The following is a 25,175-nucleotide window of genomic DNA, read 5'->3' on the forward strand; positions in this document are numbered from 1 at the left end:
CTCTCTCACTCTCTCAGACTCTCTCAAGATTTCACACGAATCATGATCTCTCAATCACTCTCTCTCTCTCTCACACCCGCTCTCTCTAAGTCACTCAGTCTCTCTCTCTCTCTCTCAATCGCTCTCGCTCGCCTCTTCCTCTCTCAGTCTCTCGTCTCTGCCTTTATTTGTTCTTCCTCTTAGTCACTCTCTCTGAGTCAGTCATTCTCTCTCTCACCGGCTCTCTCTTAGTCACTCTCGAATTAACTTATCCTCTCTCTCTCTCTCTCTCTCTCTGCCGCTTTCTCAGGTACTTTCTCTAAGTCTCTTAGTCCTTTTACTTTGTCAATCAAGAATTCTAAATAGTTCTAATAAAAGCCCATATTTGGAGGTTCCAGGTATTGTTTTTAACCTTTTCTAGTTTAATCTTTTAGGTGCTATTTGGGCATGATTTGTAGGTATTCGTTTAAAATTTTCTTATAAATTTCTTCGTTTATATTTGTATTACCCCAGATCTGAAGGAAGACAGACTTCTTCTCTGTAAGTCTTTTATTTCTTGTGTTTTTATGGATCTTGTTAATAATGACTTAGTTGCTTGGCTAAACGCTTATGTTTGTTAGCAAGTCATTTGGATTTATGCCGTTTATTGTTGATAGCAAGCTTGCTATTCACAATCTATTTTGTTGTTCTGCATTATCTGGTGGTACTTTTTGTTGTATGGTGCAAGTGGTTTTGGTCTACAATTGTTTCTTCTTTTCTTCATAACCGACCCAACCCGACCCGTGAACACCCCTAACCAAAGTACCTCTAACCGTAACCCTAATTACATTTTTTTTTTGTCAGTTCTAGATAATGGCTGCCACTGTCATGGTCGGCAGCATCTCTAACATGGAGGCAGCCACTATGTCAGGAGCTCTGCAATGGAAGATTGCAAACTACCCGGAAGCCAAACTGTGTGGCTTGTTTGAGGTTGAGTTGGGAACCTTGTGACCCGAACTTGACTCAGGCAAAGTAAGTCCAACTCAAGCTGGACTCGGTTCGACTAGCTTCACAAGCTCAACTGAACCCAAGCTTTATCTTGAACTCAAGCTCAATTTGAATCTTCTCAGGAATACAGTTTACAAAAATGAATCCCTACAATAAAAATCTTAAATCCATTCTCCAAGACTCCAGATAATACCATACATAACACCTCCACTTGTTTGTCTACATTAACTACATGAGCCTCAGGTCCAAATTTCTCACAAGCAAATCCCAGCACCAGAAAAGGCTGGATATGTGTAATGAGATGAACAACGTGCAACTAAAAGTAAATGGGAATGCATGACTATTATTATACACTGATCTGATTTTGACTTGCAGCTTGGTAATGCCCCCTAGAAATTTGGTGCAAAAGACTCAAAGATGCAATAACTACAGCTAGATTAGAAAATAAGTATCCTCTTTGGAAGCACAAGCAAAGCCCATCAGCCACAATCTAACAATAAACCTTTTTTTCTAAACACAAATGTCCACGGTAATGTAAAAGTTGGTCAATGAATAATAATAACAATAAGAATAACATGCCCTTTCAAAGTTAACGAGTATTTTAGCTTTCCTACAAGTCTTAGGAGTCAAAGCCTAAAAATATGGCTACAGATATGTGACAAACAACCAACCTGAATGAAATGCAGTCAAGACTGATTGGCAAAAGTGATTATGCGTTTCGTGTCCGGCTTTGACACTGGAAAGAGATGCTTTAAAATATTTGCTGTCCTCTCACCCGACTATTAACAATCAAGAAAAGAATACTATATATAATAAAATACTGAATAAGCCAGTAATTAAGAGGGGCAACTCAAAAAATATGGAGTGATAAACTTTTACATAAGATTAAGATGGGTAGCAGGAGTATAGGAATTAGAAAAACTAAGAATAATTATAACATGCAAAGCAACCAAGTGGGATACCATGGTGCTTCCAACAGTTTAACTCCATGAATTTCATAGATGGTAGGTAAGTCATAAATAACTGGAGCTGCTTATTTGGAAAATAGTTATAATTAATAATCCTGATCTCTAAACCGTTCTGTCAACCATGTCTCAGGAGTGATATTTTTTATTAGATCAATTGGGTCTAATATATCTTGGCATGATATATGGAGCAACATGAGCAAACAAGACGTTGAAATATTGAATTGAGATATGATACCTTAGTCGTGAAATTGTTGAGAATCAAATGTGGATAAACCTGAGGCATCGTTCCCACGGTTTTCTTATCTTTAATGTCATGTCTTGTAACCTACAAGTGAAATACTATTAGCTGAATGCCCATACTAATAAGTCAAAGCACAGATCCAGTACCGGCATGACAAATTCACAAAAGCAAGTCAGAAAAAGAACAGAAAAAAAGCAATCTTAAACTTAATTAGTTCATAAAATACGGTTTAATTTCAATGTTCATCATGATTGGCATTCTACAATCATCACTATCAACTCTTCCTTCTATATTTCTTTGCACTAGGAAGCTACCTGCTTTTTTATTTTGTTATTTTGTTTAAAACTATATCATGTTCTGCCATCAACCAGACTTTGTATAAGCACAATCTACCTTGAAAAGCACAAATTTGAAAACCGAAACTCAGCTCTTTCTCAAAATCTGTTTCCAGTAACCAAAAAACCTCTGATTCCTGACAGCAATACAACTAAACCCTTTCTGGCCCAATTCAAAACTTTAGACCTTGTGTGCCTCTCACTTTTTATAATTGTATGTCGTCCACACTTTTTCCCAAGTTTTACTGCTGAAGATACCTAGAAATTTGCTGTTGTCTGAATTTCTTTTCTGCTGTTCTATCAGTCAAAATACCAAGATACTTGCCCTACATTAATGTAAAGGTTATCACACTACTTACCACATTGAGTAGTTGAAAATAAGCCGTTGGACCAAAAGGAAGGTGGCTTATAATCAAGCCATCTGGTACACCACGATGCTCATGAACCAACACAACATCTGTAAAATCGTGTGCACAGCAAGTTTCAATGATTTCAGAAATAACCTGCAGGATTTGAAAGAATAAAAAAATTTAAATGTATGCTCTACTATGAAAAAGGAGCAAAGCTTCAGAGCCAGGCAGGTATGTCCTTAAATTTGAAAGGTTGTCAACAGGTACCAACTTTTTCGATTAACACATTGCAAGAATAAGAAAAACACGACAATATCAAAAAGAACTATAGCAGTTACACCTCAAAAAGGAGATAAAATCACACCATATTCTGGAGTAAAGGGGTCAAACTAGAAATAAATTGTAGCACAACAAATGATAAACAATAGAAAACACACAAAAAATCAAACACAATAATTAACATAGTGACTACACAGAAAACATCTTCCAATAACTCAATATTGGGCAACGCATGGTTGATTCATAAGAAGTGGTCAAACAACATCACATAGAAAATATATATATATATATATATATATATGTGCAAATAAGTGCAAATAAATTCAGAGTAGAGCTCCGTCTAATTTATTGTGTCAGCAGTCAGATTTAAACGACAGAGCTTTTGATGAGTCAAGTATTCTTTGAGAGGGAAAAAATTATCTCTATCTTTTATCCCCTTTCAGATTTTCTATTTTCCTTATCATTCAAAGGCTGTACTGCATATTTCTGGATTTAATTTGATCTCTTATATCTCAGATCTCCAGGTAAGAACACCAAAAACAAAACTTGGAAACAACCATGCAGTCCGAATGCATCATCAAGCAACTACAGATTTAAGTACAAGTTACAACCAAAAAGAGAGGAAAAAACTAAGCAGAAAAAGATAGGCAAAACGGTCCACCAACCTGGCCACCACAATTCATTTGTTGTGCGTTGGGAAAAACAAGTTTCAGTTCCTGCAACAACAGTGTCATTGAACAATAATCAATAATCAATAATCAAAACCAGCCTTGCATGATACCCACCAAAATGAACACAAGAAGTGCAGCTAGAAGAATAACATTATATGATGCGAAAAGAAAGAGGTTAGGCCAACCTTTGCAAATTGTATCAGTGAAGCACTCGGATCCCTGGAGGTAGTTAGCAAAATTTTGGGGTCTCTTTGTGTGTTTACATACTCATCATCAATATGTGACATTGGGACTAGGATTCAGAGATAAAAATCTTGAAGAATCAACAGCACACTCAAATGAAAAAACAAAAATTACACGTTCGAGCTTCAAACTACTGTCCAGAATATGATAAATTACCAAATACACAAGAACTTCAACATTATGATATATAAACATGAACTTTCACATATAAATTATCATATATCAAAGAATTTCCATAGACCCATACCGGCAGTGTTTTCGTCCTCCAAATCGATATCTTGACGAAGGGTGGCTTCCTCATTCCGAAGCTCAGTAGGTATTGGTTTTCCCTCTGCAAAAAACAAAATGTCCCAAAATTGTTGGCAATTCACTGACCCTAACACAAAACTCCAACTTAGGAATGAAGAAAACAAGTACAAAAGAGCCTTCTAGAGCTTCCCTGATCTTGCGCTTCTTCTCATAGAGCAACCGTTGTTTGCCTTCTAAGTTCTTTCCGTACTAGTACTCCCTCGTTAACCTCTTAATTTTTGGGGGCAGCATACTTGCTCTCTGTAACAGAACCTTATACGATGCCGTTTAGCAAGAGCAGCAGATTAGATGATGCCTAGTGAGATAGTCTCTTGCCTCTTCGTGTGAGCCTGTGACTGAGAAGGGAACCTTACAAAGCAACGAGAGAGAAGAACAGAGGGAAAAAAAAGTAGGAGTTTACCGCTTTGAAGGGTAAGCATGTAATTACACAAAATAGATCACCTTTTTGTGTGTGGAGAAATTATAGGATAGTAGTACGGTAGAAGGGATACTTGCCTCCTTCCCTCCCTGAGCATGTCCAGCAGCAGGGGTTGGGGGGGGCCTGGGGGCGGACTGGAGCAAAAACCCATTTCCAGCAACAAAATCCAGCCTGGGCAGAAGGTGGGACCCAGCGAACTGGACTGGCCCGAGGGCAAGGCGAGGCCCAGGTCCAAAACTCGGGCAATGAGATTAAATTTTTTTACCGTTGGCGCGTGCAAGACGTCATCGATGATGTCAGCCCTGCACTTCTCTAACGGTAATGGGCCACGTGTCGTCGTCTGGGTGCTCCGATTGTTATTTTCTCTCAAATCCAACGGCTTTCAATATTTTTGCAATAAAAATATGAAAAAAAATTCTGAAATTTTTTAAAAAAATTACCAAAAAATACTGGAATTTTTTTTCTATAAATACCTACAAATACTCTTCACTTTCAACACCAAATCCTCATACATTTCTTCTACTTCTACTATCATTCACTTTTTACTCAACATTTCATTCACTTTCTAGTTTTATTTTTCCATATAATCTTTATGGCTTCTTCTATCGATGGTGTTGGGGCATGGAGCACCATGGAAGATGTTTTGTTGTGTGAGTGTTGGGTCCAAATTTCTCATTGTCCCGTCACGGGCAATGAGATGAAATCAAATCATATGTGGAAAAAAATTCATCAGGAATTTTGTGAAAGGGCAATGGGTTCGACCCGTACGGAAATGACATTATCTAGTAGGTGGAAAATTCTTAATAAAGAGTTGGCGAAATGGAGAGATGCCTTGGCAAAAGCGATGAACAACCATAGAAGTGGGGAAAACCTTAGCAATAAGGTAAATTATTTGTAATTTTCGTTTTATTAATTTCTATGTCATATTAATTTTTATTTAAATGTTTCTTGCAATTTATATATTTTATTAATATTTCTTGTATTTCCAATATTTATTTAAATGTTTCTTGCAATATTTATATTTTGTTAATATTTATTGCATTTCTAATAAATTGTTAAAATTTCTTGCATTTCCATTTTTTTTTATACATGTTGCATTGACAATATTTTTTAAAGTTTGTTGCATTTCCATTATTTTTTTTTATAGATTATGCAAGCACAAATGTGGTTTGGTGCTACTAGGCAAGGCAAAAAAAGCTTCAATCATACCCAATGTTGGGAGGCAGTGAAGAATTGTAAGAGATTCCAAATTATTCTAACGGGTCCAGAGGTGGTGTTGAATGAAACGCCACTCCATGAGACACCGACAACGGATTCACCTATGGATTCCCCGATGAGTCAAGACTCACCTATCGAAAGGGAGCCTAGGCCTATTGGGAGGAAAGCGGCGAAGGCGAAGAGAGGGAGTAATTCTACCAAGAATGCATCTAAATTTTTGGAGGACATTTCAAAGCACCAAGCCATGAGGATTGAAATGGATATGAAACAACAAGAGCATGACATGGAAATTCAACTAGAATATGCAAAAGAAAGGGAGTATATACGCAAAGAAAAGGAGTATGTACGCCAAGAAAACATTGAAAAAAAGGATCGGGAAGAAGTCCCAAATTTCCAGCAGCATTTTTCTTTTGAACAAAATATTCATCATAATTGCAAATATCATGCATGATTTTATTGAACAAATGAGGTTGCATTCTATATCTTGCTCGAAAATGAACATCAGAGTACAGAGATTGTGGGATAAAATAATCTTCTAGAAGATTCTTACCCCGAGAATGTCTATGTCTGTCCACATTCGGGCGACGGCCTTCACGTGAACCACGGCGGCTCTGGTTTTCTTCCTCAAGCAAAGCCACTGCTATGCCAAGTTGCTCATCTAGTTCTCTTTGCACCCTCTTGCTTGTAGCTCTTCTACGCATTCTTTCTCTAGTTTCTCGCTCTTGTCTCTCCAAAACCTCTTCCATGTCTGCCATTGAGAATGGAGATTGAAATCTAAAATATGAGAAATGGAAATGTAGAGAAGATATGGAAATCTGAGAAATGGAAAATGTAGAGAAGATATGGTGTGGGAGGTATGAGGTGAGCCTCTGGTTTTATAGAATAATTTAGGCAGATAGAGATGACACGTGGTGCAATTTAAGAGGGTGAAAATCTTATATGAAATTTGAAATTTGAATTTTGAAATTTATCTGAATTTTGAATTTTGAAATTCGAAATTTATCTGAAATGTGAAACCGAAAATCTTATCTGATATGAATAGTATTGACACGTAGGAACCCAAAAATCTTACCCGAAAATATTATCCAAAATAATTGTTTAAGTAAAAAAAGTTGTGAAAAAAACAAAAAAATGAATAGTAGTTGCCATGGCAAGGGTTTGACTGCTGGAAACACACATAGCTAAAAAAGGCAAGGGCAACCACTATTCATGTGAATAGTGTCAGCCCTGGCAAGGGTTTGACTGCTGAAAATGCTCTTAGAGCGACTCCAGCGGTAAGCTGGGCCAGGGGCTGGGGGGGGGGGGGGGGGGGGAAGAAGAAAAATGAAGTTCCAGCGGTCAGCCCAAGCCCAGGCAGGGAGTGGGTCCCAGCAAGTCGGGCTGGCCCGAGGGTCAGTTCAACCCGAGGTCCAAAACGAGGGTTACTCTTAAGCAACTCCACACATTTGCCCTTAGAGCAACTCCACCCATTTGCCCTTAGTCATGGCAAGGGGGGGAGCTAGGGCAGCAACTATTCATGTGAATAGTGGTTGCCCATGCAAATAGTATATTTTGTGTTTCCACCCGTTGCCATGGCTAAGGGCAATTACTATTCAATTTTTTGTTTTTTTCACAAATTTTTTTACCTCAATAATTAATTCGGATAATATTTTCGGTAAAGAATTAATTTTGAGAATATTTCGGATAAGATTTCTTTTAATTATATTTTGTTTGATGTATTGAATGTGTTGAAAATTTTGTGTAGAAAATGAAAAATAATAGAAGGAGAAGAAATTATAAGAGGATTTTGTGTTGAAAATGAAGAAGAATGGTAGGTATTTATAGAAAAACAGTTCATAACTTTTGGGTGAATTTTTAAATAATTATTCGAATTTTTTTCACATTTTTTTTGTAGATTATTTTCAATTTTTTTTGTTATCTCAATCGGATAAAATTTTGGTATTTATAGAAAAAAAAAATCAGTAATTTTGTTTTTTAAAATTCAATTTTTTTTCATTTTTTTATTGCAAAAAAATTGGCTGCCATTGGATTGGAGAAAAAAATTTGATCGGAGAGCCCAGAGCGCGGCATGTGGACTTTAGCAGCATTGTAGCACGTGGAGCACTGTAGCGCATAGCACTGTAGCACGTGGAGCACTGTAGCGCGTACTGTAGCGCTAACATCGCGTATGACGTCATCCAACCCGCGAGTTGGACCTCGGGCTGAACTGGCCTTCGGGCCAGCCCGACTTGCTGGGACCCGCACCTTGCCCGGGCTTGGTCTCACCGCTGGAAGCTCCTTTTTTCGGTTTTCTCCCCCCAGCCTTGGGCTAGGCTCATGGCTGGAACTGCTCTTAGCCATGGCAAGAGGGGAGCTAGGGCAGCCACTATTCACGTGAATAGTGGTTGCCCTTGCAAATAGTATTTTTTGTTTCCACCCGTTGCCATGGCTAAGGGCAATTACTATTCATTTTTTATATTTTTTTCACAAATTTTTTTACCTCAATAATTAATTTGGATAATATTTTCGGATAAGATTTCCGGGTTCCTACGTGTCAAGACTATTCATAATTGGATAAAATTTCCGGATAAGATTTTTGGGTTCAAATTTCGGATGAATTTCAAAATTCAAATTTCGGATGAATTTCAAAATTCAAATTTCAGATGAATTTCAAAATTCAAGTTTCAGATGAATTTGGGTTCAAATTTCGGATGAATTTCAAATTTCAGATAAGTTTTCTTCCAATCAAATCAAGCCACGTGGCATCTCTATCTTGCCAAAATTTTCTATAAAACCAGAGGCTCAACTCATACCTCTCACACCACATGTTTCTATATTTTCATTTCTCATAGTTTAGAATTCATACTCCATTCATTCTCAATAGAAGATTTTAGGAGATGCTTGGAGAGGCAAGGGCGAGAAAGAAATGAGAGAAACCGTAGAGCAGATGAAATCAATGAGTTGCAGAGACAAGTCGATGAACAAGTTGTCATAGCAGTGGCTTTGCAAGATGAAGAGAACCAAGGTCGCCGCCGTGGTTCACAAGTCGGCCGCTGCCGGAATGTGGACAGACATAGGCATTCTCGAGGTAAGAATCTTTTGGAAGATTATTTTATCCCAACTTTTTTGTACTCTAATGTTGATTTTCAAAGGCGATTTAGAATGCAACCCCATTTGTTCAATAAAGTTATGCATGATATTTGCAATTATGATGCATACTTTGTTCAAAAGTGTGATGCTGCTGGGGTTTTGGGACTTCTTCCGGAGCAAAAGCTTACAGTTGTTATACGAATGTTGGCGTATGGAGCATCTGCTGATCAGGTGGATGAGGTTGCCCGGATGGGGAAGTCAACTACGTTGGAGGCTTTGGTAAGATTTTGTGATGCAGTTGAAACTCTGTACACTAGGGACTACCTGCGTAGACCTACGCCAAGGGACCTCCAACGGCTTCTACAAAAAGCCGAAGCTCAAGGATTTCCAGGAATGATTGGCAGCATCGACTGCATGCACTGGCAATGGAAGAATTGCCCAACTGCCTGGCAAGGTGATTACGGAAATAGAAAAGGCCAAAAAAGTATCATCCTTGAAGCCGTTGCTGGCTTCGACACATGGGTTTGGCATGCCTTCTTTGGAGTTGCTGGATCCCAAAATGACCTCAACGTTCTGGGTCAATCCCCGGTCTTCAACGAGTTTTGAGAGGCCAAGGCCCCAATATCACCTATCAAGTCAACAATACAGTCTACCATATGGGGTATTATCTAGCTGACGGCATCTACCCGAGGTGGACCACATTTGTCAAATCCATTCCGAATCCCCGATCCCAGAAGCAAAAATTATTTGCTACCTATCAAGAAAAATACAGGAAAGATGTCGAAAGGTGTTTTGGCATCCTTCAAGCTCGGTGGTTGATTATTCGAGGTGCAGCCCGTATGTTTGATGAGGAGGTCCTCAGAAGCATTATGATGACTTGCATCATCCTCCATAATATGATTGTGGAGGATGAGTATGATTATGAAGTTGCAGAGGTCTACGAATCGGATCCCATGAACACGGCCTTGACATGAATTTATGAAAGGCCCATGGGGCCAAGTGGAGAACCGTTTGAGCCGGACCCATTGGTTAGGGATGGTCGTTTCATGACCCATATGATAGATCGATATGTAGAGATGCAATCTTCGTATATTCATGAAAGGCGTCAACTTGACTTGATGGAGCATGGATGGGCGGTGAAAGGCAATGAAGATGAATGATGGAGCATAGATGCTTTGGTTATGTTTTATTTAGTTATGGTTTGGTTATGTTGTTTTTTATTTATTATGGTTTGGTTGTGGTTTGTTATTATTATTGTGCCTTGTTTGTAGTTTTTTTTATATTTTAATTATGTTTTGTTTGATGTATGGAATATGTTGAATAAAAAGGTCTTTTATTGAATGCTTTGTTTATTAAATAAAGAAATCCAATACAAGTCATTAAGAATTACTACTACTAAAATAAAAAATATGAATTACAACAACTTTAATAGAAAACATGAAAAATACAAATACATAAAAGGTATGCCAACTAATTTAATGGTTTTCATCATTTAACCAATCCGTGTTGCTAGGCCCATCATCTTGGAAAAGTCTTTTTCTTCTCATAACATCCCTGCGTTCTAGCTTCCAAAATTGTTTTGTTTCAGGGGACATATGGCTTGTATCCATCGCCATGGTTTCCCGATCCGTCTTCTCCCTATCTTTTTTGTGCAAATACTCCCTTTCTCGTGAAAACTCGGCTTGAATTGCCATCTCGTTATCTTGGCGTTTCTGCTCCATTTCAATTCTTATGGCATTCTGCCTTGCAATTTCCTCCAAAAACTTTGAATTATTATTGCTTGAATTACCCGCTTTCTTTGCCTTCGCAGCCTTTCGGCCAATGGGCCTCGGCTCCTTTTCGATGGGTGAGTCCCGACTCATAGGGGAATCAAGAGGTGAATCTGATGTCGTTGAATCACGAAGTGGCACCTCGTTTAACATAACGTTGGGACCCGTGGGAATAATTATGAAGCGTTTGCAATATTTCACCACCTCCCAACATTCATGATGGTTGAAACTTTTTTTGCCACCCCCGGTTGCACCGAACCACATCTGTGCTTGAATCATCTATTTAACAAAAAAAAGGAAATGCAAGAAATATTTAAAATATATTGGATATGCAAGTAACAAAAAAATAATAATGGAAATGCAATTAACCTTACAAATAAATTGGAAGTGCAAGAAATATTAAGAAACAATTGGAAATGCAAGAAATATTAACAACATATTGAAAATGCAAGAAATATTAACAACATATTGAAAATGCAAGAAATATTAACAAAATATTTAAATTGCAAGAAATATTAACAAAATATTGAAAATGCAATAAATATTTAAAATATATATATATTAGGGCATTAAACTTAATAAAACGAAAATTACAAAATACTTACCTCGTTAGTACGATTTTCCCCGCTTCTATAGTTGTCCATCGCTTTGGACAAGGCATCTCTCCATTTTCCCAACTCTTTATTGAGAATTTTCCACCTACTAGACAATGCCATTTCCGTACGAGTCGACCCCGGAATTTTTTCACAAAATTCGGCATGAATTTTTTTCACGTATGAAAAAATTTCATCTCATTGCCTGTCACGGGACAATGGCAAACTTGGAGTCAAGCCTCACACAAGGAAACATCTTCCATGGTGCTCCACGCCCCTCCGGTTTTGATAGAAGAAGCCATTAAAATAAGAAAAAAAAATACAAGGTGAAAGAGAGGAAAATGTTGAGTAAAGAGTGAATAATAGTAGAAATAGAATAAAATGTATGAGGATTGGTGTTGAAAGTGAAGGGTATTGATAGGTATTTATAGAAAAAAAAAAAAATCAGAATTTTCATAATTTTATTGCCAAAAAAATGCCAGCCGTTGGATTGGATTCGGAGAAGCAGATCGGAGCGCTGGGGGCGTGACACGTGGCTTCTACCTATTGGAGCTTGCGTCGCGCTGACGTCAGCGTGCGCTGGTTAATTTTTTTTTAACGTTGGCGCGTGCAATGCACTCGCCAACGGTAAAAAAAAATTAAACCGTGCAATGACGTCACGCCTGACGTCATCCAACTCGCGAGTTTGACCTCGGGCCAGCCCGACTTGCTGGGACCCACAGCCTGCCCGAGCTTGGGCTGACCGCTGGAACATGATTTTTTTGTTTTTCTCCCCCCAGCCTTGGGCTTAGCCCCTCGCTGGAATAGCTCTAAAGGCTAAGAGCGATTCCAGCGGAGCCCCCAGCCCAAGGTTGGGGGGAGAAAAACAAAAAAATCTTGTTCCAACGGTCAGCCCAAGCCCGGGCAAGGAGTGGGTCCCAAGAACTCAGGTTGGCCCGAAGGCCAGTTTAGCTCGAGGTCCAACTCGCATGTTGGGTGACGTTCGCGCTACAGTGATCGCGCTACAGTGCCGCTAAAGTCCACGTGTCGCTCTCTGGGCTCTCCGATAAGATTTTTTACTTCAATCCAATGGCAGCCAATTTTTGTGCAATAAAAAAATGAAAAAAAAATTTGAATTTTTTAATAAAAAATTACTGATTTTTTTTTCTTTCTATAAATGCCAAAATTTTATCCGATTGAGATATGAAATTTATAATAAATATTGACACATACGAACCCAAAAATTTTATCCGAAAATATTATCCAAATTAATTGTTTAGGTAAACAAATTTGGGAAAAAAACAAAAAAATGAATAGTAATTGCCCTTTGACATGACAACGGGTGGAAACACACAATACTATTTGCAAGGGCAACTACTATTCACGTGAATAGTGGCTGTCCTAGCTCCCCCCTTGCCATGGCAAGGGGCAAATGGGTGGAGTTGCTCTAAGGCAAAGCTAAGGCAAGGCAAGGGCTGCCTATTCACATGAATAGTGCCAGCCTTGCCTTAGTTGGCTCCACCCTTGAAAGGCCAGGGCAAGGGCAAATACTATTCATTGTAATTTATTTTCAATTTTTTTATACTTTAAACCATTAATTAATTTTGTCAGATAATATTTTCGGTTGCCACGTGTCACTATTTATTATAAAATTATCACCTCAAATTTCAAATAACATTTTCGGATAAAATTTTCGAATAATATATTTGGTTGCCACGTGTCCATGTCAAATAAGATTTTAAGATTTTTTTAAAAAAAAAATTATAATCTCATATTTCAGATGAGATTTTCACCCTATAAAATTATGCCATGTGTCCCATGTCAGATAAGATTTTCAGATTTTAAAAAAAAATTATAATCTCATATTTCAGATAAGATTTTCACCCTCTAAAATTGCGCCACGTGTCCCATGTCAAATAAGGTTTTCAAATTTTTTTTTAAAAAATCATAATCTCATATTTCAGATAAGATTTTCACCCTCTAAAATTGCGCCACGTGTCATCTCTATCTTCTCAATCCTTCTATATAACTATATCATCAACTCATACATCTCACACCACATCTTCTCTTTTCCTTCAATTATCAGATTTTACAATACACATTTTACTCTCAATGTCAAACTTGAGGAGGGTGTTGGAGAGGCAAGAGAGAGATGAGGAAGAAATCCGGCGGAGACGTGCTGAGGAAGATCGGGAGGCCGATGAAGAAGAGGAGGAAATGCTTGTAGCCTTTGCTATGCTTAATGAATCAAGGCAACACCACCGTCGTCGTGCCCAGAATGTGGATAGACGCAGGCAATGTCGGGGTAAGAATCTCATGGAAGATTACTTTATCCCAAATTCCTTATATCCTGTTTCTAAGTTTCGAGAGAGATATAGAATGCAGTCACATTTGTTCCAAAAAATCACGCATGATATTTGTAATTACGACACATACTTCATTCAAAAGAATGATGCTTGTGGAGTTTTGGGTCTTCTCCCGGAGCAAAAACTTACAGCTGCTTTGCGGATGCTTGCTTATGGGGCATATGCAGAGCAAGTGGATGAGATTGCAAGGATGGGAAAATCAACTATCCTAGAGTGCTTGGTGAGATTTTGTGATGCAGTAGAAAATCTCTACACAAGGGAGTACCTTCGCAAACCTTCTCCAAGGGACCTCCAAAGGCTTCTACAAAAAGCTGAGACTCGAGGTTTCCCAGGAATGATTGGAAGCATCGATTGCATGCATTGGCAGTGGAAGAATTGCCCAACAGCTTGGCAAGGAGATTATGGGAATCGAAAGGGCCAAAAAAGTATAATTCTGGAGGCCATAGCTTCATTCGACACTTGGGTTTGGGATGCCTTCTTCGGAGTGGCCGGATCTCAAAATGACCTCAATGTGCTTGGTCAATCCCCAGTGTTTAATGATGTATTGCGAGGTCATTCTCCCCAGATCACATACCAAATCAACAACACTGTATACTCTGGTGCGTACTACCTTGCCGACGGAATTTATCCTAGGTGGACGACATTCGTGAAAACAATTCCGAATCCTCAATCCCATAAGCAAAAAAGCTTTGCTGCCTTTCAAGAAGGTTATAGGAAAGACGTGGAAATGTGTTTCGGTATCTTGCAAGCTCGTTGGGCTATTATTAGGGGCGCTGCTCGGATGTATGATGAGGAGGTGCTGCGGAGCATTATGATGACTTGCATCATCCTCCATAACATGATTGTGGAGGATGAGTATGATTATGAAGCTCTAGAGGAGCACGAACCGGATCCCATGAACACGGCCTTGACAAGAATTTATGAAAGGCCGATGGGACCAAATGGACATCCATTGGAGCACGAACCGTTAGTTCGAGATGGTCGATTCAACAACCCCATGATTGATCGTTACCAAGAAATGCAATCTTTGTATGTTCATGAGAGGTGTCAAATTGACTTGATCGAGCACTTGTGGGAGATGAAAGGCAATCACAATGGATGAAGACAAGATTAATGCTTTATTTTTAAGATTGCTTTATTTTGTGTGTGGTGTGTTTGGAATTATGTTTTGTTTTTAATTATGTTTTGTTCGTAATTATGCTTTATTTTGTGTGTTGTTTGCAATAAAATAAGGTTTGTTTTTAATTAAACTTTGTTTTCATTTGCAAATATTTTTAATACATAGTCATATTATTTAATGCTTTCTTTATTGAATAAAAGGGAAATAATACAACAATTCTTAATACATCACAAATCTTTTAATCCAACCTAATGGTTTCCATCATTTAACCAATCCGTATTGCTAGGTCCGTCATCATGAAAAAGTTTTCTTCTCAACACATCCCTTCGTTTCATTTTCCAGTATGACTTTGTGTCAGGAGACATATGGGTGGTATCCATGGCCATGATTTTCATCTCTCTATTCTCCATGTCTTGTTCTTGTGCCTTCGCCCTTTGAATTGAAAATGCTTCCTATCGTGCCTTGTCCACTTCTTCTCTTTTCAACTCTCTCTCAAGTCTCAGTGCACTATTCTTAGCCATTTGCTCCAAAAATTGTGCACATTCATTGTTCGAAGTGCTCCCTTTCTTTGCCTTTGCCGCCTTTCTCCCAATAGGTCTTGGCGCACGTGGGAGTGGTGAGTCTTGATCCATTGGGGAGTCCCATGGCGAATCGGTTGTCGATGAATCGTGGAGCGGCGTCTCATTCAACACAACCTCCGGAACAGTGCAAATGATTTTGAATCTCGAAAAATTCTTCACAATTTCCCAACATTGGTGACTTTGGAAACTTTTTTTGCCTTGCCCCGTGGCACCGAACCACATTTGTGCTTGTATGATCTATTCAAAATAAATAATTGGAAATGCAACCAAAAAATGAATATGGAAGAAAATATAAATAATTTGGAATTGCAAGAAAAAAATTGATTATGCAACAAAATATAAACAATTTAGAAATGCAATAACTAAAATGATTATGCAACAAAAAAATAAATATGTAAGACAATATAAAGTATTTACAAATGCAAGCAAAAAATTTATTATGCAACAAAATATAAATAAATTAGAAATGCAAGAAAAAAAATTATAATATGCAAGAAAAAAAATTGATACATTAAATTGAATAAAACGAGAATTATAAATATTTTACCTCATCGGTAAGATTTTGACCGCTTCTATGGTTCTCCCTAGCTTTTGCCAAGGCATCCCTCCATTTGCCTAACTCTTTATTCAAAATTTTCCACCTGGAGGCTAAGGCCATTTCCGTCCGCCCCGAACCGAATCTTTCAACAAATTCTTCATGAATTTTTTTCCACATTTGAGAAAACTTCATCTCATTGCCGGACATAGGGCAATGACTAACTTTCACCCAACACTCACACAACACAACATCTTCAACAGTACTCCAAGAGCCTCGGGCTTCGACAGAAGAGGCCATTTGTTTTTTGATACAAATGGAAACTTGTAGAAAAATGTGAGTGGAATGGAAAAAATATTGCAAGGAGAAGAGTTGGTATGAAGATTTGGTGTGGAAGGTGAATAAAATTGATAGGTATTTATAGGGAAAAAATACAAAAAAATTTGGTATTTTTTTTTAAAATTTGAATTTTTTTCGATTTTTTTGGCGGAAAAAATGAGGATCGTTGGATTTCTGCAAAAAAAATTGATCGGAGAGCTGGGGAATCGCCACGTGGCTTCTGCCTGTTGGGGCTGGCAGGCGCTGACATCATGCTGATGTCAGCGGGCGGAAGTGAAATTTTTTTACCGTTGGCGCGTGCCAACGGTAAAAAAAATTTGAATTGGCGAGGGCTAACGTCAACGCCTTCGGGCTTCAGCCTAGGCAAGATCTGCCCGTGGGCTTGCCCAGGTTCGTGGGACCTACCACTTGCCCGAGCTTCTTCTCTGCAGCTAGAGTCGCATTGGGCTAGCCCGAGGGGCCTTTTGCTCGGTTTTGATGTATGGCTGGACTTGCTCTTATAAGGAGATATTCCTTCTTCTTGAATCCTATCAATCACAATTTGACATATCTGTAAAAATAATGTATCAAAATCACAAAAAGAAAAATTTTCTGCACACATGTCACAATGCTATTAACAAGAATGTAGGAGCTCTAACTTACAGGGAAGGAGGGAAGTATTTTCTTGGTATAAATTAGAGTGCTGCTATTTCCACACATCTGTCCTATCTTCCCACCCACCTTATCTTCTCAATCACCATATAAATTTTAAACACAATCCTATTTTTCCACCCACCAATATTCCTAAATACCCTTTTAATTATTACCTCATTCCCTTTCTCCTTTTATCTCTCTAACGCCTCCACACACTCTCTCTCTCTCTCTCTCTCTCTCTCTCTCTCTCTCTCTCTCTCTCTCATGTTTACTATACAAACTAAAACTGTTTTTTGCTATATCTTTTTTTTTTTTTGGGTAAATATGGATTATGTTAATATAATCATATTTATGCTCTTAGCTTCCTAGTATTGTAAATAAACTCTTTCTCCAAAGTTATCCAAATTCCAGAAATCTACTGAACTTTGCAGTAAAAAGATATAAAACACCCTTGCAAAACACATGGAAATGTCAAAGAGTACAGAACCAAACGGATAAGGGAAAAACAACAGTACTCGCCCAATTCACATGTCTCACCCTCAAATTTGTTAAAAGGCCAAGTTCAATCATCATCACATGCTATTGTTTCTCTAGTTATGACATTAGACCTTTTTTCTCTTTCTTTTTCCTTAAGTCCTTTTAAGTCATTTTATAATAGGGTTAAATTTGTCTTTAAAAGTTCAAAGATAAGGTGGATGGGAAAATAGGACAGGTGAGTGGAAATAGCAGCACTCTTCTTTTAAAAGGGAAATATCAACCATGTGGTCTACTCATGTTCTAACATATGTACAAGTTATATGACGTAACTATTGGGCTGGGCTTCAGAAATTTTTTGAAAAATCATTTATCACCCCAAATAAGCAATGCCAAACACGTACTTAATTTTTTATAATCTCTCTTTTTTTTTGGGGGGGGGGGGGGCAAAATGCATTTTGTTTTAACAATAATTTCGAAATTTTTCTCTAATTAACTTCAAATCACAACTAAAAGGGTTTAAATTTGTAAATATTTTTCAAGAAATGTTCAAAATCATGTTTGTTGCATACAATTTTTAAACCGATATTCTAAAATTTTCTTCTACCATTGAGGTTCTTAAAACAAAAAACAAGACTTGTACACATGCATTTTCACTTCATTCATGTTATAACTTGGGGTACGCATGGCTCATAGAAACAGGGTTCAATATAATGTGCAGAAGAGGAAAATGTATACCAATTATCAAGTATTTGATGATTGTGTACAAGAAAAATCACATGCACAAAATTCCTTACATGGCATTATTTTGCCTTAAAAGTAACTAGATTGAACTTGCAATAGTTCTAGTTGCGCCAGTAATTTCGCAGTCGTTGATTTCAATCTGGAGTCACCCTGCTGGGCTAGATCAATGAGCACCACCTGAGCAGATTCTCCATAGTTTACTCTGTGTTCCTCAGCTCCAAATATCTTCTCCAATATCCACAGTGCTTTCTCTTGAGCCTTGATGCTCCCTGATTCTAGAACCTTTATGATGGCTGGAATTCCTGACATTTTGGCTATGCAATTGCTTCCGTTTTCCCACATTTCATCGCGCAAGAGTGTCGCGAGGGCGCTCAGCGCAGCTTCATCTGCTTCCCTCTCCTCACCTTCCAGTATTTGGATTATTGGAGACACAGCACCTGCCTTGACCAAACAAAATGTGCTTTTCACAAAGCAGTAGCCATTATGAACTTCACAAAAGCCATCTGCAGAAGGAGGAACACATGACCACCTTGATTTCCTTGACTTACTTAGAGATGACGAATTCTGCGATAATTGAGCTAGCGACGTAGCAGCCCTGCATTTAGTAACCGGTGATCCACTCGAGAGTAACTTAACAAGCAAAGGAATTACCCCTTGTTCTGCTGAATAAAGCTGTAATTTCTTATCAGAAGGATTCGTGAACCGAATCAATAGGCCTGTAACGCTTTCTTCTAACCAGCATGTCGTCTCTTTTGAAACTTCAGATCTTGAAGTCAAAATGGATACCATAATGGGCACCAAATTTGCTTTCTTTAACGTATCTGTGAGTTTTTTGTCACTATTGGGAAGATGGCTAAGTATGCCAACTGCAGCAGCTTTCTCGCTGTCGAATGTTGATGATGAGATAATATTGATGATTGTTTTGATATAGGTTTCTCCTAGTTGGTCTGTCAACTCTTCAGCCAAATCTTTAGAGAGAGTGTAAAGCAGATTCAAGGCACTGCTCCTGATTTTAATGTTAGTTTCCATCAGGAATGGCAGGAGAAGCTGAATTGCACCATGTTCTGTCATCTTTCTTCTAACTTTGCCTGCTCTGGAATGGGAGGCAATACTATTAAGTGCTTGTAATAGGTGATTTTGAATAACTGGACTTGTGAGATTTAAAAGTGAGAGCATCTGCTGAGCCACATCTGGGTTAACAAGAATAGATTCGGACTCAGCAATCTTTGCAAGAATCGCTGATGCAGGCTCGCGAAGATTCATAAGCACTGATGTCACAGAGAAGAGGAGCTGAAGCAGAGATGCTACGATGCCCGAACTGATCAACCGGTGGACATTTTCTGTCAGGTTTGACAGATTTTGCAAGGCACTTAAAGCAGATAACTTGGCTTCGAGCTTCCCTATGCTAAACATTCTGACAAGGGGTTCGATTGCACCATCTTCTCCAAGGGAAACTCTACTTTGATCTGTGAGCTCCATCCTCGAGAGTGCTGTTGCCATCAGAATCTTACTCATGTCAGAACCTGCAAACACATAGAACGCATAGTTTATCAAGTGCCCTGGAATTTGCAGGACCGAGGGAGGTTGAAACCTTACCAAAACGAAAAGGGAGGTTAAAAGATCATGTTCTATGTATCATTGACAAAATAAAGTTGGTCTATATGCGGATACTTACTGATGTGCTAAATGGCTCAGCAGTATGATATCTACAGAATCTAAGGACAGTGTATCCTACTGAATTTTTCAGTTCAGCTTTAACTATGATGTTAAGACCACAAACTTAAGGTCAAATTCAAGTTAAATGTGAATTAGGGATCATCATTTTGCTATATGAGCCACAGATAACATATCAGTCATTTCCATCTATATGGAAGTTTTGTAAGTTTTATATTGATAATTAACTGCGGTTAGATAAATTCATGCTATTAAATAATTCTAGAAAGCTCATGATCCAACGTTAAGTTAATATCACAATCATGAAAACCACATAATCATCAAAGCGAAAAGAGATGCAAAAGTGAGAGGAAGCTTTTTGATCACCTGCGTTCAGGTACTGCACTAGTGGCTTAAAGTAACCAGCCTCTGCCATATGAAGCGCATTTTGAGTATTGCTAGACAATGCATTCAACAACTTCCCTGCATGATGTGAAGCAACAAGGTCATCCCCATTTAGCAAGGCAACCAACATAACTATACACCCTTGAATCCGCCCAAGCCGCCGCCTGACTGACTGAAGATCTGAGAGATCCAGCAACAGCCCCACAGCTTCTTTTCTTTCTTCTTCGTCCCGTACCAAAGATTTCACAACCGCGGACAAAAACCCAACATCTGCCATCTTCTCCTGCACACTACTTTACAATGTGAGATAACCAATTACCATGAAAATCCCAAATTCTAAATTCAAGATTGATATGAAGAAGAAGAACAAATTACCTTGTTATCAGCATTATCTGAAGCAAGCCTTCTCAATAATTGAACTATACATAGCCGGTTTTCTGATTTACTTGAACTTAACCGATTAAACAGAATCGGAATAACACCTTCATCACTAATCCATTCACTGCTAACCCTTTTGTCCCCAATCAACTCATTCAATTCCAAAAGAGCGAATTTGAGCTGTTCATCATCACCACACTTTATTTGCAAAGAAACTTCATCCATACCAAAACAAACCCTTTTCTCCTCTTGGATTTCCTCTTCCACTTCAATCTCACTAACAACCCCAGAATCATAACTAGTACTTGCAAATGAGCTCATATCAAACCTGGTGTTCATCAAATCTTTATGTAACACTCCAATCTTGTCCTTCAAATCTGTGGACACTTCTAGACTGGCCAAGAGCACTAGGCCCAATGACCTCCCAAGATCGTGAACCACATCCTCCACTTGTTTGACAAATGATTTTGTCGCTTGGGTTTTGAGTAAAGCCTTGGCTCGCTTAAGCTCTGACCCAAGAGACTCCACAGCCTTTCTCACTGGTGGGTGGTCCTTAAACTTAATGATGTTGTCCATTAAACCATCAAGAATTGGAACTAATTTCTCAACCAATATTTCAAATTCAGCCAGAATTTCTCTTTGGGTTTCTGAGTATTGAGCCAAAGAACTGACCTCAATGACCAATTCTTTTATCTCTATCAAAAGCTCTGAAAATCTTCTCTTCTCCATAGTTGTCATTGCCCTCTCTGTAAAGAAACAGAGCAGATTAAGAAAGATATATATATCAGAAAGAGAGATGTATCTATATATATATATATATATAAGAGAACAAAGGAGAAAGTACAAGGAAAACAATAAGAAATTATTGGTAACCTGTCGGGCAAAAATCAAAGTTATCGATCCACTTGTGGGTTCTGAAAACGTGATGATCAAAAAGCCAAAGCAAAAAAATAATTTAAAACAAAACCAAAACTGCTGTTTCTTCTATCTTCTTTGGCCGTCTTGAAGAGAAAATTGGCGAGTGAAAGAAGGGTTGGAAGTCTGCAGTTTGGAATTTTGCGAAGAGGGATCAAAAGGGTCTTTGTCAGACTGTCCTGACTCGGTTTGCTATTGATTATTGTAATAATTATAATATCTTCCTGTTGTTCTTGTTCTTCGTCGTCCATTGAAACAAAAATGAAAGTCAGGAGAACCAGTCAAACACTAGCAATAAATTATCAGCCTGTTGTTTGTTCTTTCCTCTCCTTCTTTCTTTCCATTTGCTTGCTTTCTTAGTTTTGTTTACTTTTTTTTTTTATGTTTTCAAACTACCGGAGCTTTATATTTTAAGTGGCTTTGAACAGAATTTTGGCTTTCTTGGTCAACTGCCGCATGTGTGGGTGTGGCTGCGTTGGTTCCAAATATCTTGTTGGTAAAAAGAACATTCTGGGGTGTGGGGAACTTGAGGAGTTAACTTTTGAGTTTGTACAAATTGGTTTGATTGTCCAAGTTTCTAGAAGGTGTGTGCTTTAGGAAAACTCATTGCATTTTCTGTGATATTGTGATTTGTGTGCTTATTTTTCAAAGTTTTGAAGAATTTTAAATTGCTTGCATAGCATTCACGATAGGTCACTCGTGAATATGATCACCCCTTGACCCAAAAAAAAATATGATGACCCCAACTGAGATTTTTTGGCATTTTTTTATATATATAAAGTGAGGGAATTCAAAGTTGTAACCTCTTAATAAAGTGGAAAGAAATATGATTCAAACTAACAGCTGTTTGAGATTCAAATATCACAAAAACTAATAGCGATTTGAATGTGAGGGACCACTGTAGTCTGCAAGTTAAGACCACTAGTCTAGACTCTTCGGATATTTTTTATGAGTTTGAAGATGTATCTTGTGTTCAAAATTACATCATTAGAGAGGTTTTTATTTAATTATTTATGAAATATAAACCTTAAATACTAAATCTTAATATCAAAAGGGTTAACCTTAATCCTTCAAATAAGTTCTGTATCAAGCATGTAAAGCATTGGTACAGAGTAAGCACCAAAGTTCTGGGGACCATGAAGTCACTTTTGAGTTTTGAAGGTGTACTTTTAAGGAGCACTCAACGTTTTCCATACTATTGTAATTTGGGTGCTTATCTTCAAACTTGCATGTTTAAACTGTTTGCAGACATCGCGTTCACATGGATCACTTGTGAATATTATTGTCCAAGCTTGTATCCTCTTTAGGCATGTTTTGTATGCTGTCCTTACCACAAAAGTAAGATATTTCTCATTGCTTTTAGTTATCTTTTAATATAATCTCTAAAACCATTTTAAACCTTAAAGGGACATTGTTTTTCTTTTTTGAAAAGAAAAAAAACGATATAATTGAAGCAAAGAAACGTTACAAGAGATCTTCAGTTAAAACATCTTGGATGATATCAAGAGGATCCCTATACCATAAAAATGTGTCTTTTAGAGATAAAACAAAACGAGATAGTCTATGAGCCACCAAATTGGCATCTCTCTGAAAACCAAAACAATAGAAATATTACTCAAATTTGATAACACACCCTGCAATCTTCAATAAATAAAAAAACCACCACAGCTAACCTAAATATCTTCGCACTAGCCAAGGATAGAAGTCATTGCCTCGTTTTTTAGCATAAGCTGTATAATATTTTTTTTGAGTACACACGATTGGGGAAGAGGGGTTTACGCTCAAATATTCATTTGGTGCTTCGAATTTCTGCCTACATGAGTGAAAGTGGAAGAGCTCAACCAACTGAACTATACCCGATTGGCACACATGCTGCATAATATAAACACAAATAACATAAGTAAATTCTATTTTGGACAAACCACAGCTCATTCCATTGAAGTCTTGAGTTTGAAAATAGAAGTTTCTCAATTATTGGACTTGTTCATATTATTAATTAGGGTATGGCATTTGCAGGCTTCATTAGGGGAAAAAAAAAGAGAGTACATAACAAACCATAAGGGATCAGTCAATACAGATTTTTGTGTTTATTTATTATAGCGTCCAATTTATAATTAGTGATGTATCATGGTGTACTAGTCAAATTATAAGAGATTGACCAATGACATTTGATTTAGTAGCACTCAATTTTCACTTTCTTAGAAAAGATCGTGAGTTCGATATTCTCATGAACGACAATTGTTAAATTAAAAAAATTAAAAAAACAAGACAAAACGCGTAATGTGATGTGAGAATTTTTTTGCCAATAGGACAAGCCTATATGACTTATGGGTTATAAACGATATTTTTCTTTGTCTATAACGAAATTATAGGATCCTTGGATAGAGAACTCTATGATGATGTGTGTATAGGGTTTAGGGTGACTCTTCATTATGAAAAGCTAAAATAGAAAATGGCAGTTGAGTTCATTTTTCCAACGAGCAGGGTGTTTCTTTTTGTGGCGAGCTGCACGCAATGCATCTTTGAAGCTTCAATTAAAGTTGAACTTTTATACATGCGCAATTTCTGTTTTAGTAAATTTAGGTTTTAGCCACAAAATAACTTTCACTTTGGGAAAAAGCCAAAACTTTTTCAAAAAAGACAGAAAAATCCCTCAACTTTCAAACCAAAGACTTGCAAATGTAAAGGATTCCTTAGGAAATCCCAAAATAAAGAAGGGCATTTTTGTCCATTTTGGCTTCTTTTAAAAATATTTCTCTCTCCTTTGGCCTTTTCCAAAATGTCCCGTTTTTTTCTGAGCAAAAACATGGGCAAGTTTATTTAGTAAAACTTAAAAAAAAAAACCTTTATGAAACATATAGATTCTTTCCTTCTCGTTTTGCTTTGCTCCATGTGAGAATGGAGTAACTTTTTCTGCTTTTTTTTTTTGGTTCCCCTCAACTTAATAACCAAATAAAGTGAGTTGAAATACAATATGTTACATGAAAGAATCATATTGTAAACAGTTTTTAAGGTGTAGTCACTTATAATTGAAAGTATGACCTGAAAAGAAAAAAGATAGAGAACACACACAAACCACAAGGCGTCGGTCCTAATTTTTTTTTAAAATTAGTTTTATTTATTTATATTTATTATAGGGTCCAAAGTGGTGAATTGATAAAAGTACGAGGAAAATTGAAATTTTCAGATATGGAGTAGATGACTTCTGTTTTGGGTTGCGTTGTTAGGAATCAAATTCTTGAGAACTTATGCGGTACAGTGATTGCGCTGGTGCAGTCAGTCGTCTCTTTTTATGTTGAAAATACTAATGCCCGTTTGTGACAAAAAGATCCAAAAGGTTCTAGAAGAATCATTATTGGTGGAAGAACTTAGAGTTGTGGAGAAAAGTATAAGGAGGTGGAGCATGATGGCTAAACAATAGCCACAAAAATATAGAAGTTTCTAGGCAAAGCCACATACTTGTGGATGGAGTAAGAGGGTGGAACTTGGTGATGTCGGCAAAGATGCCTATAAATAGGCATGCAACCACAATGAAATGTGGAGTCAACTAATAGAACTCCCAAACTATATGAGAGATATAAGAGAGCCAACCAAAACTAGTTTAAGGGAGCCAACAAGAGAGTC

At 37.7% G+C, this 25,175-nt stretch overlaps 1 protein-coding gene across 1 annotated transcript; it reads right to left on the reverse strand.

Annotated features, from left to right (window-relative positions):
* Nucleotides 1–18,160: 18,160 nt before the first annotated feature.
* LOC110768783 (U-box domain-containing protein 44-like) lies at nt 18,161–21,926 on the reverse strand. Its single transcript, XM_021972637.2, has 4 exons — nt 21,510–21,926; nt 20,634–21,382; nt 20,241–20,541; nt 18,161–19,723 (listed from the first exon to the last, which is right to left on the reverse strand). Exons 2-4 carry the CDS (start codon nt 21,372–21,374, stop codon nt 18,270–18,272), a joined length of 2,496 nt encoding a protein of 831 aa, XP_021828329.2. The 5' UTR covers nt 21,375–21,382; nt 21,510–21,926; the 3' UTR covers nt 18,161–18,269.
* Between the last annotated feature and the right edge of the window lie 3,249 nt (nt 21,927–25,175).

The sequence above is a fragment of the Prunus avium genome, chromosome 2 (assembly GCF_965620075.1).
Source record: "Prunus avium chromosome 2, drPruAviu1.hap1.1, whole genome shotgun sequence".
Classification (NCBI taxonomy): Eukaryota; Viridiplantae; Streptophyta; class Magnoliopsida; order Rosales; family Rosaceae; genus Prunus; species Prunus avium.

Bases quoted from the DNA above. Each gene is read 5' to 3' on its own strand.
- LOC110768783 (XM_021972637.2), bottom strand. From the start codon at position 21,374: ATGACAACTATGGAGAAGAGAAGATTTTCAGAGCTTTTGATAGAGATA. The intron at 20,542-20,633 runs GTAATTTGTTCT...AGTAGTGTGCAG, and splicing joins CAGATAATGCTGATAACAAG to GAGAAGATGGCAGATGTTGG. The intron at 19,724-20,240 runs GTGATCAAAAAG...ATGTGTTTGCAG, and splicing joins AGTGCAGTACCTGAACGCAG to GTTCTGACATGAGTAAGATT.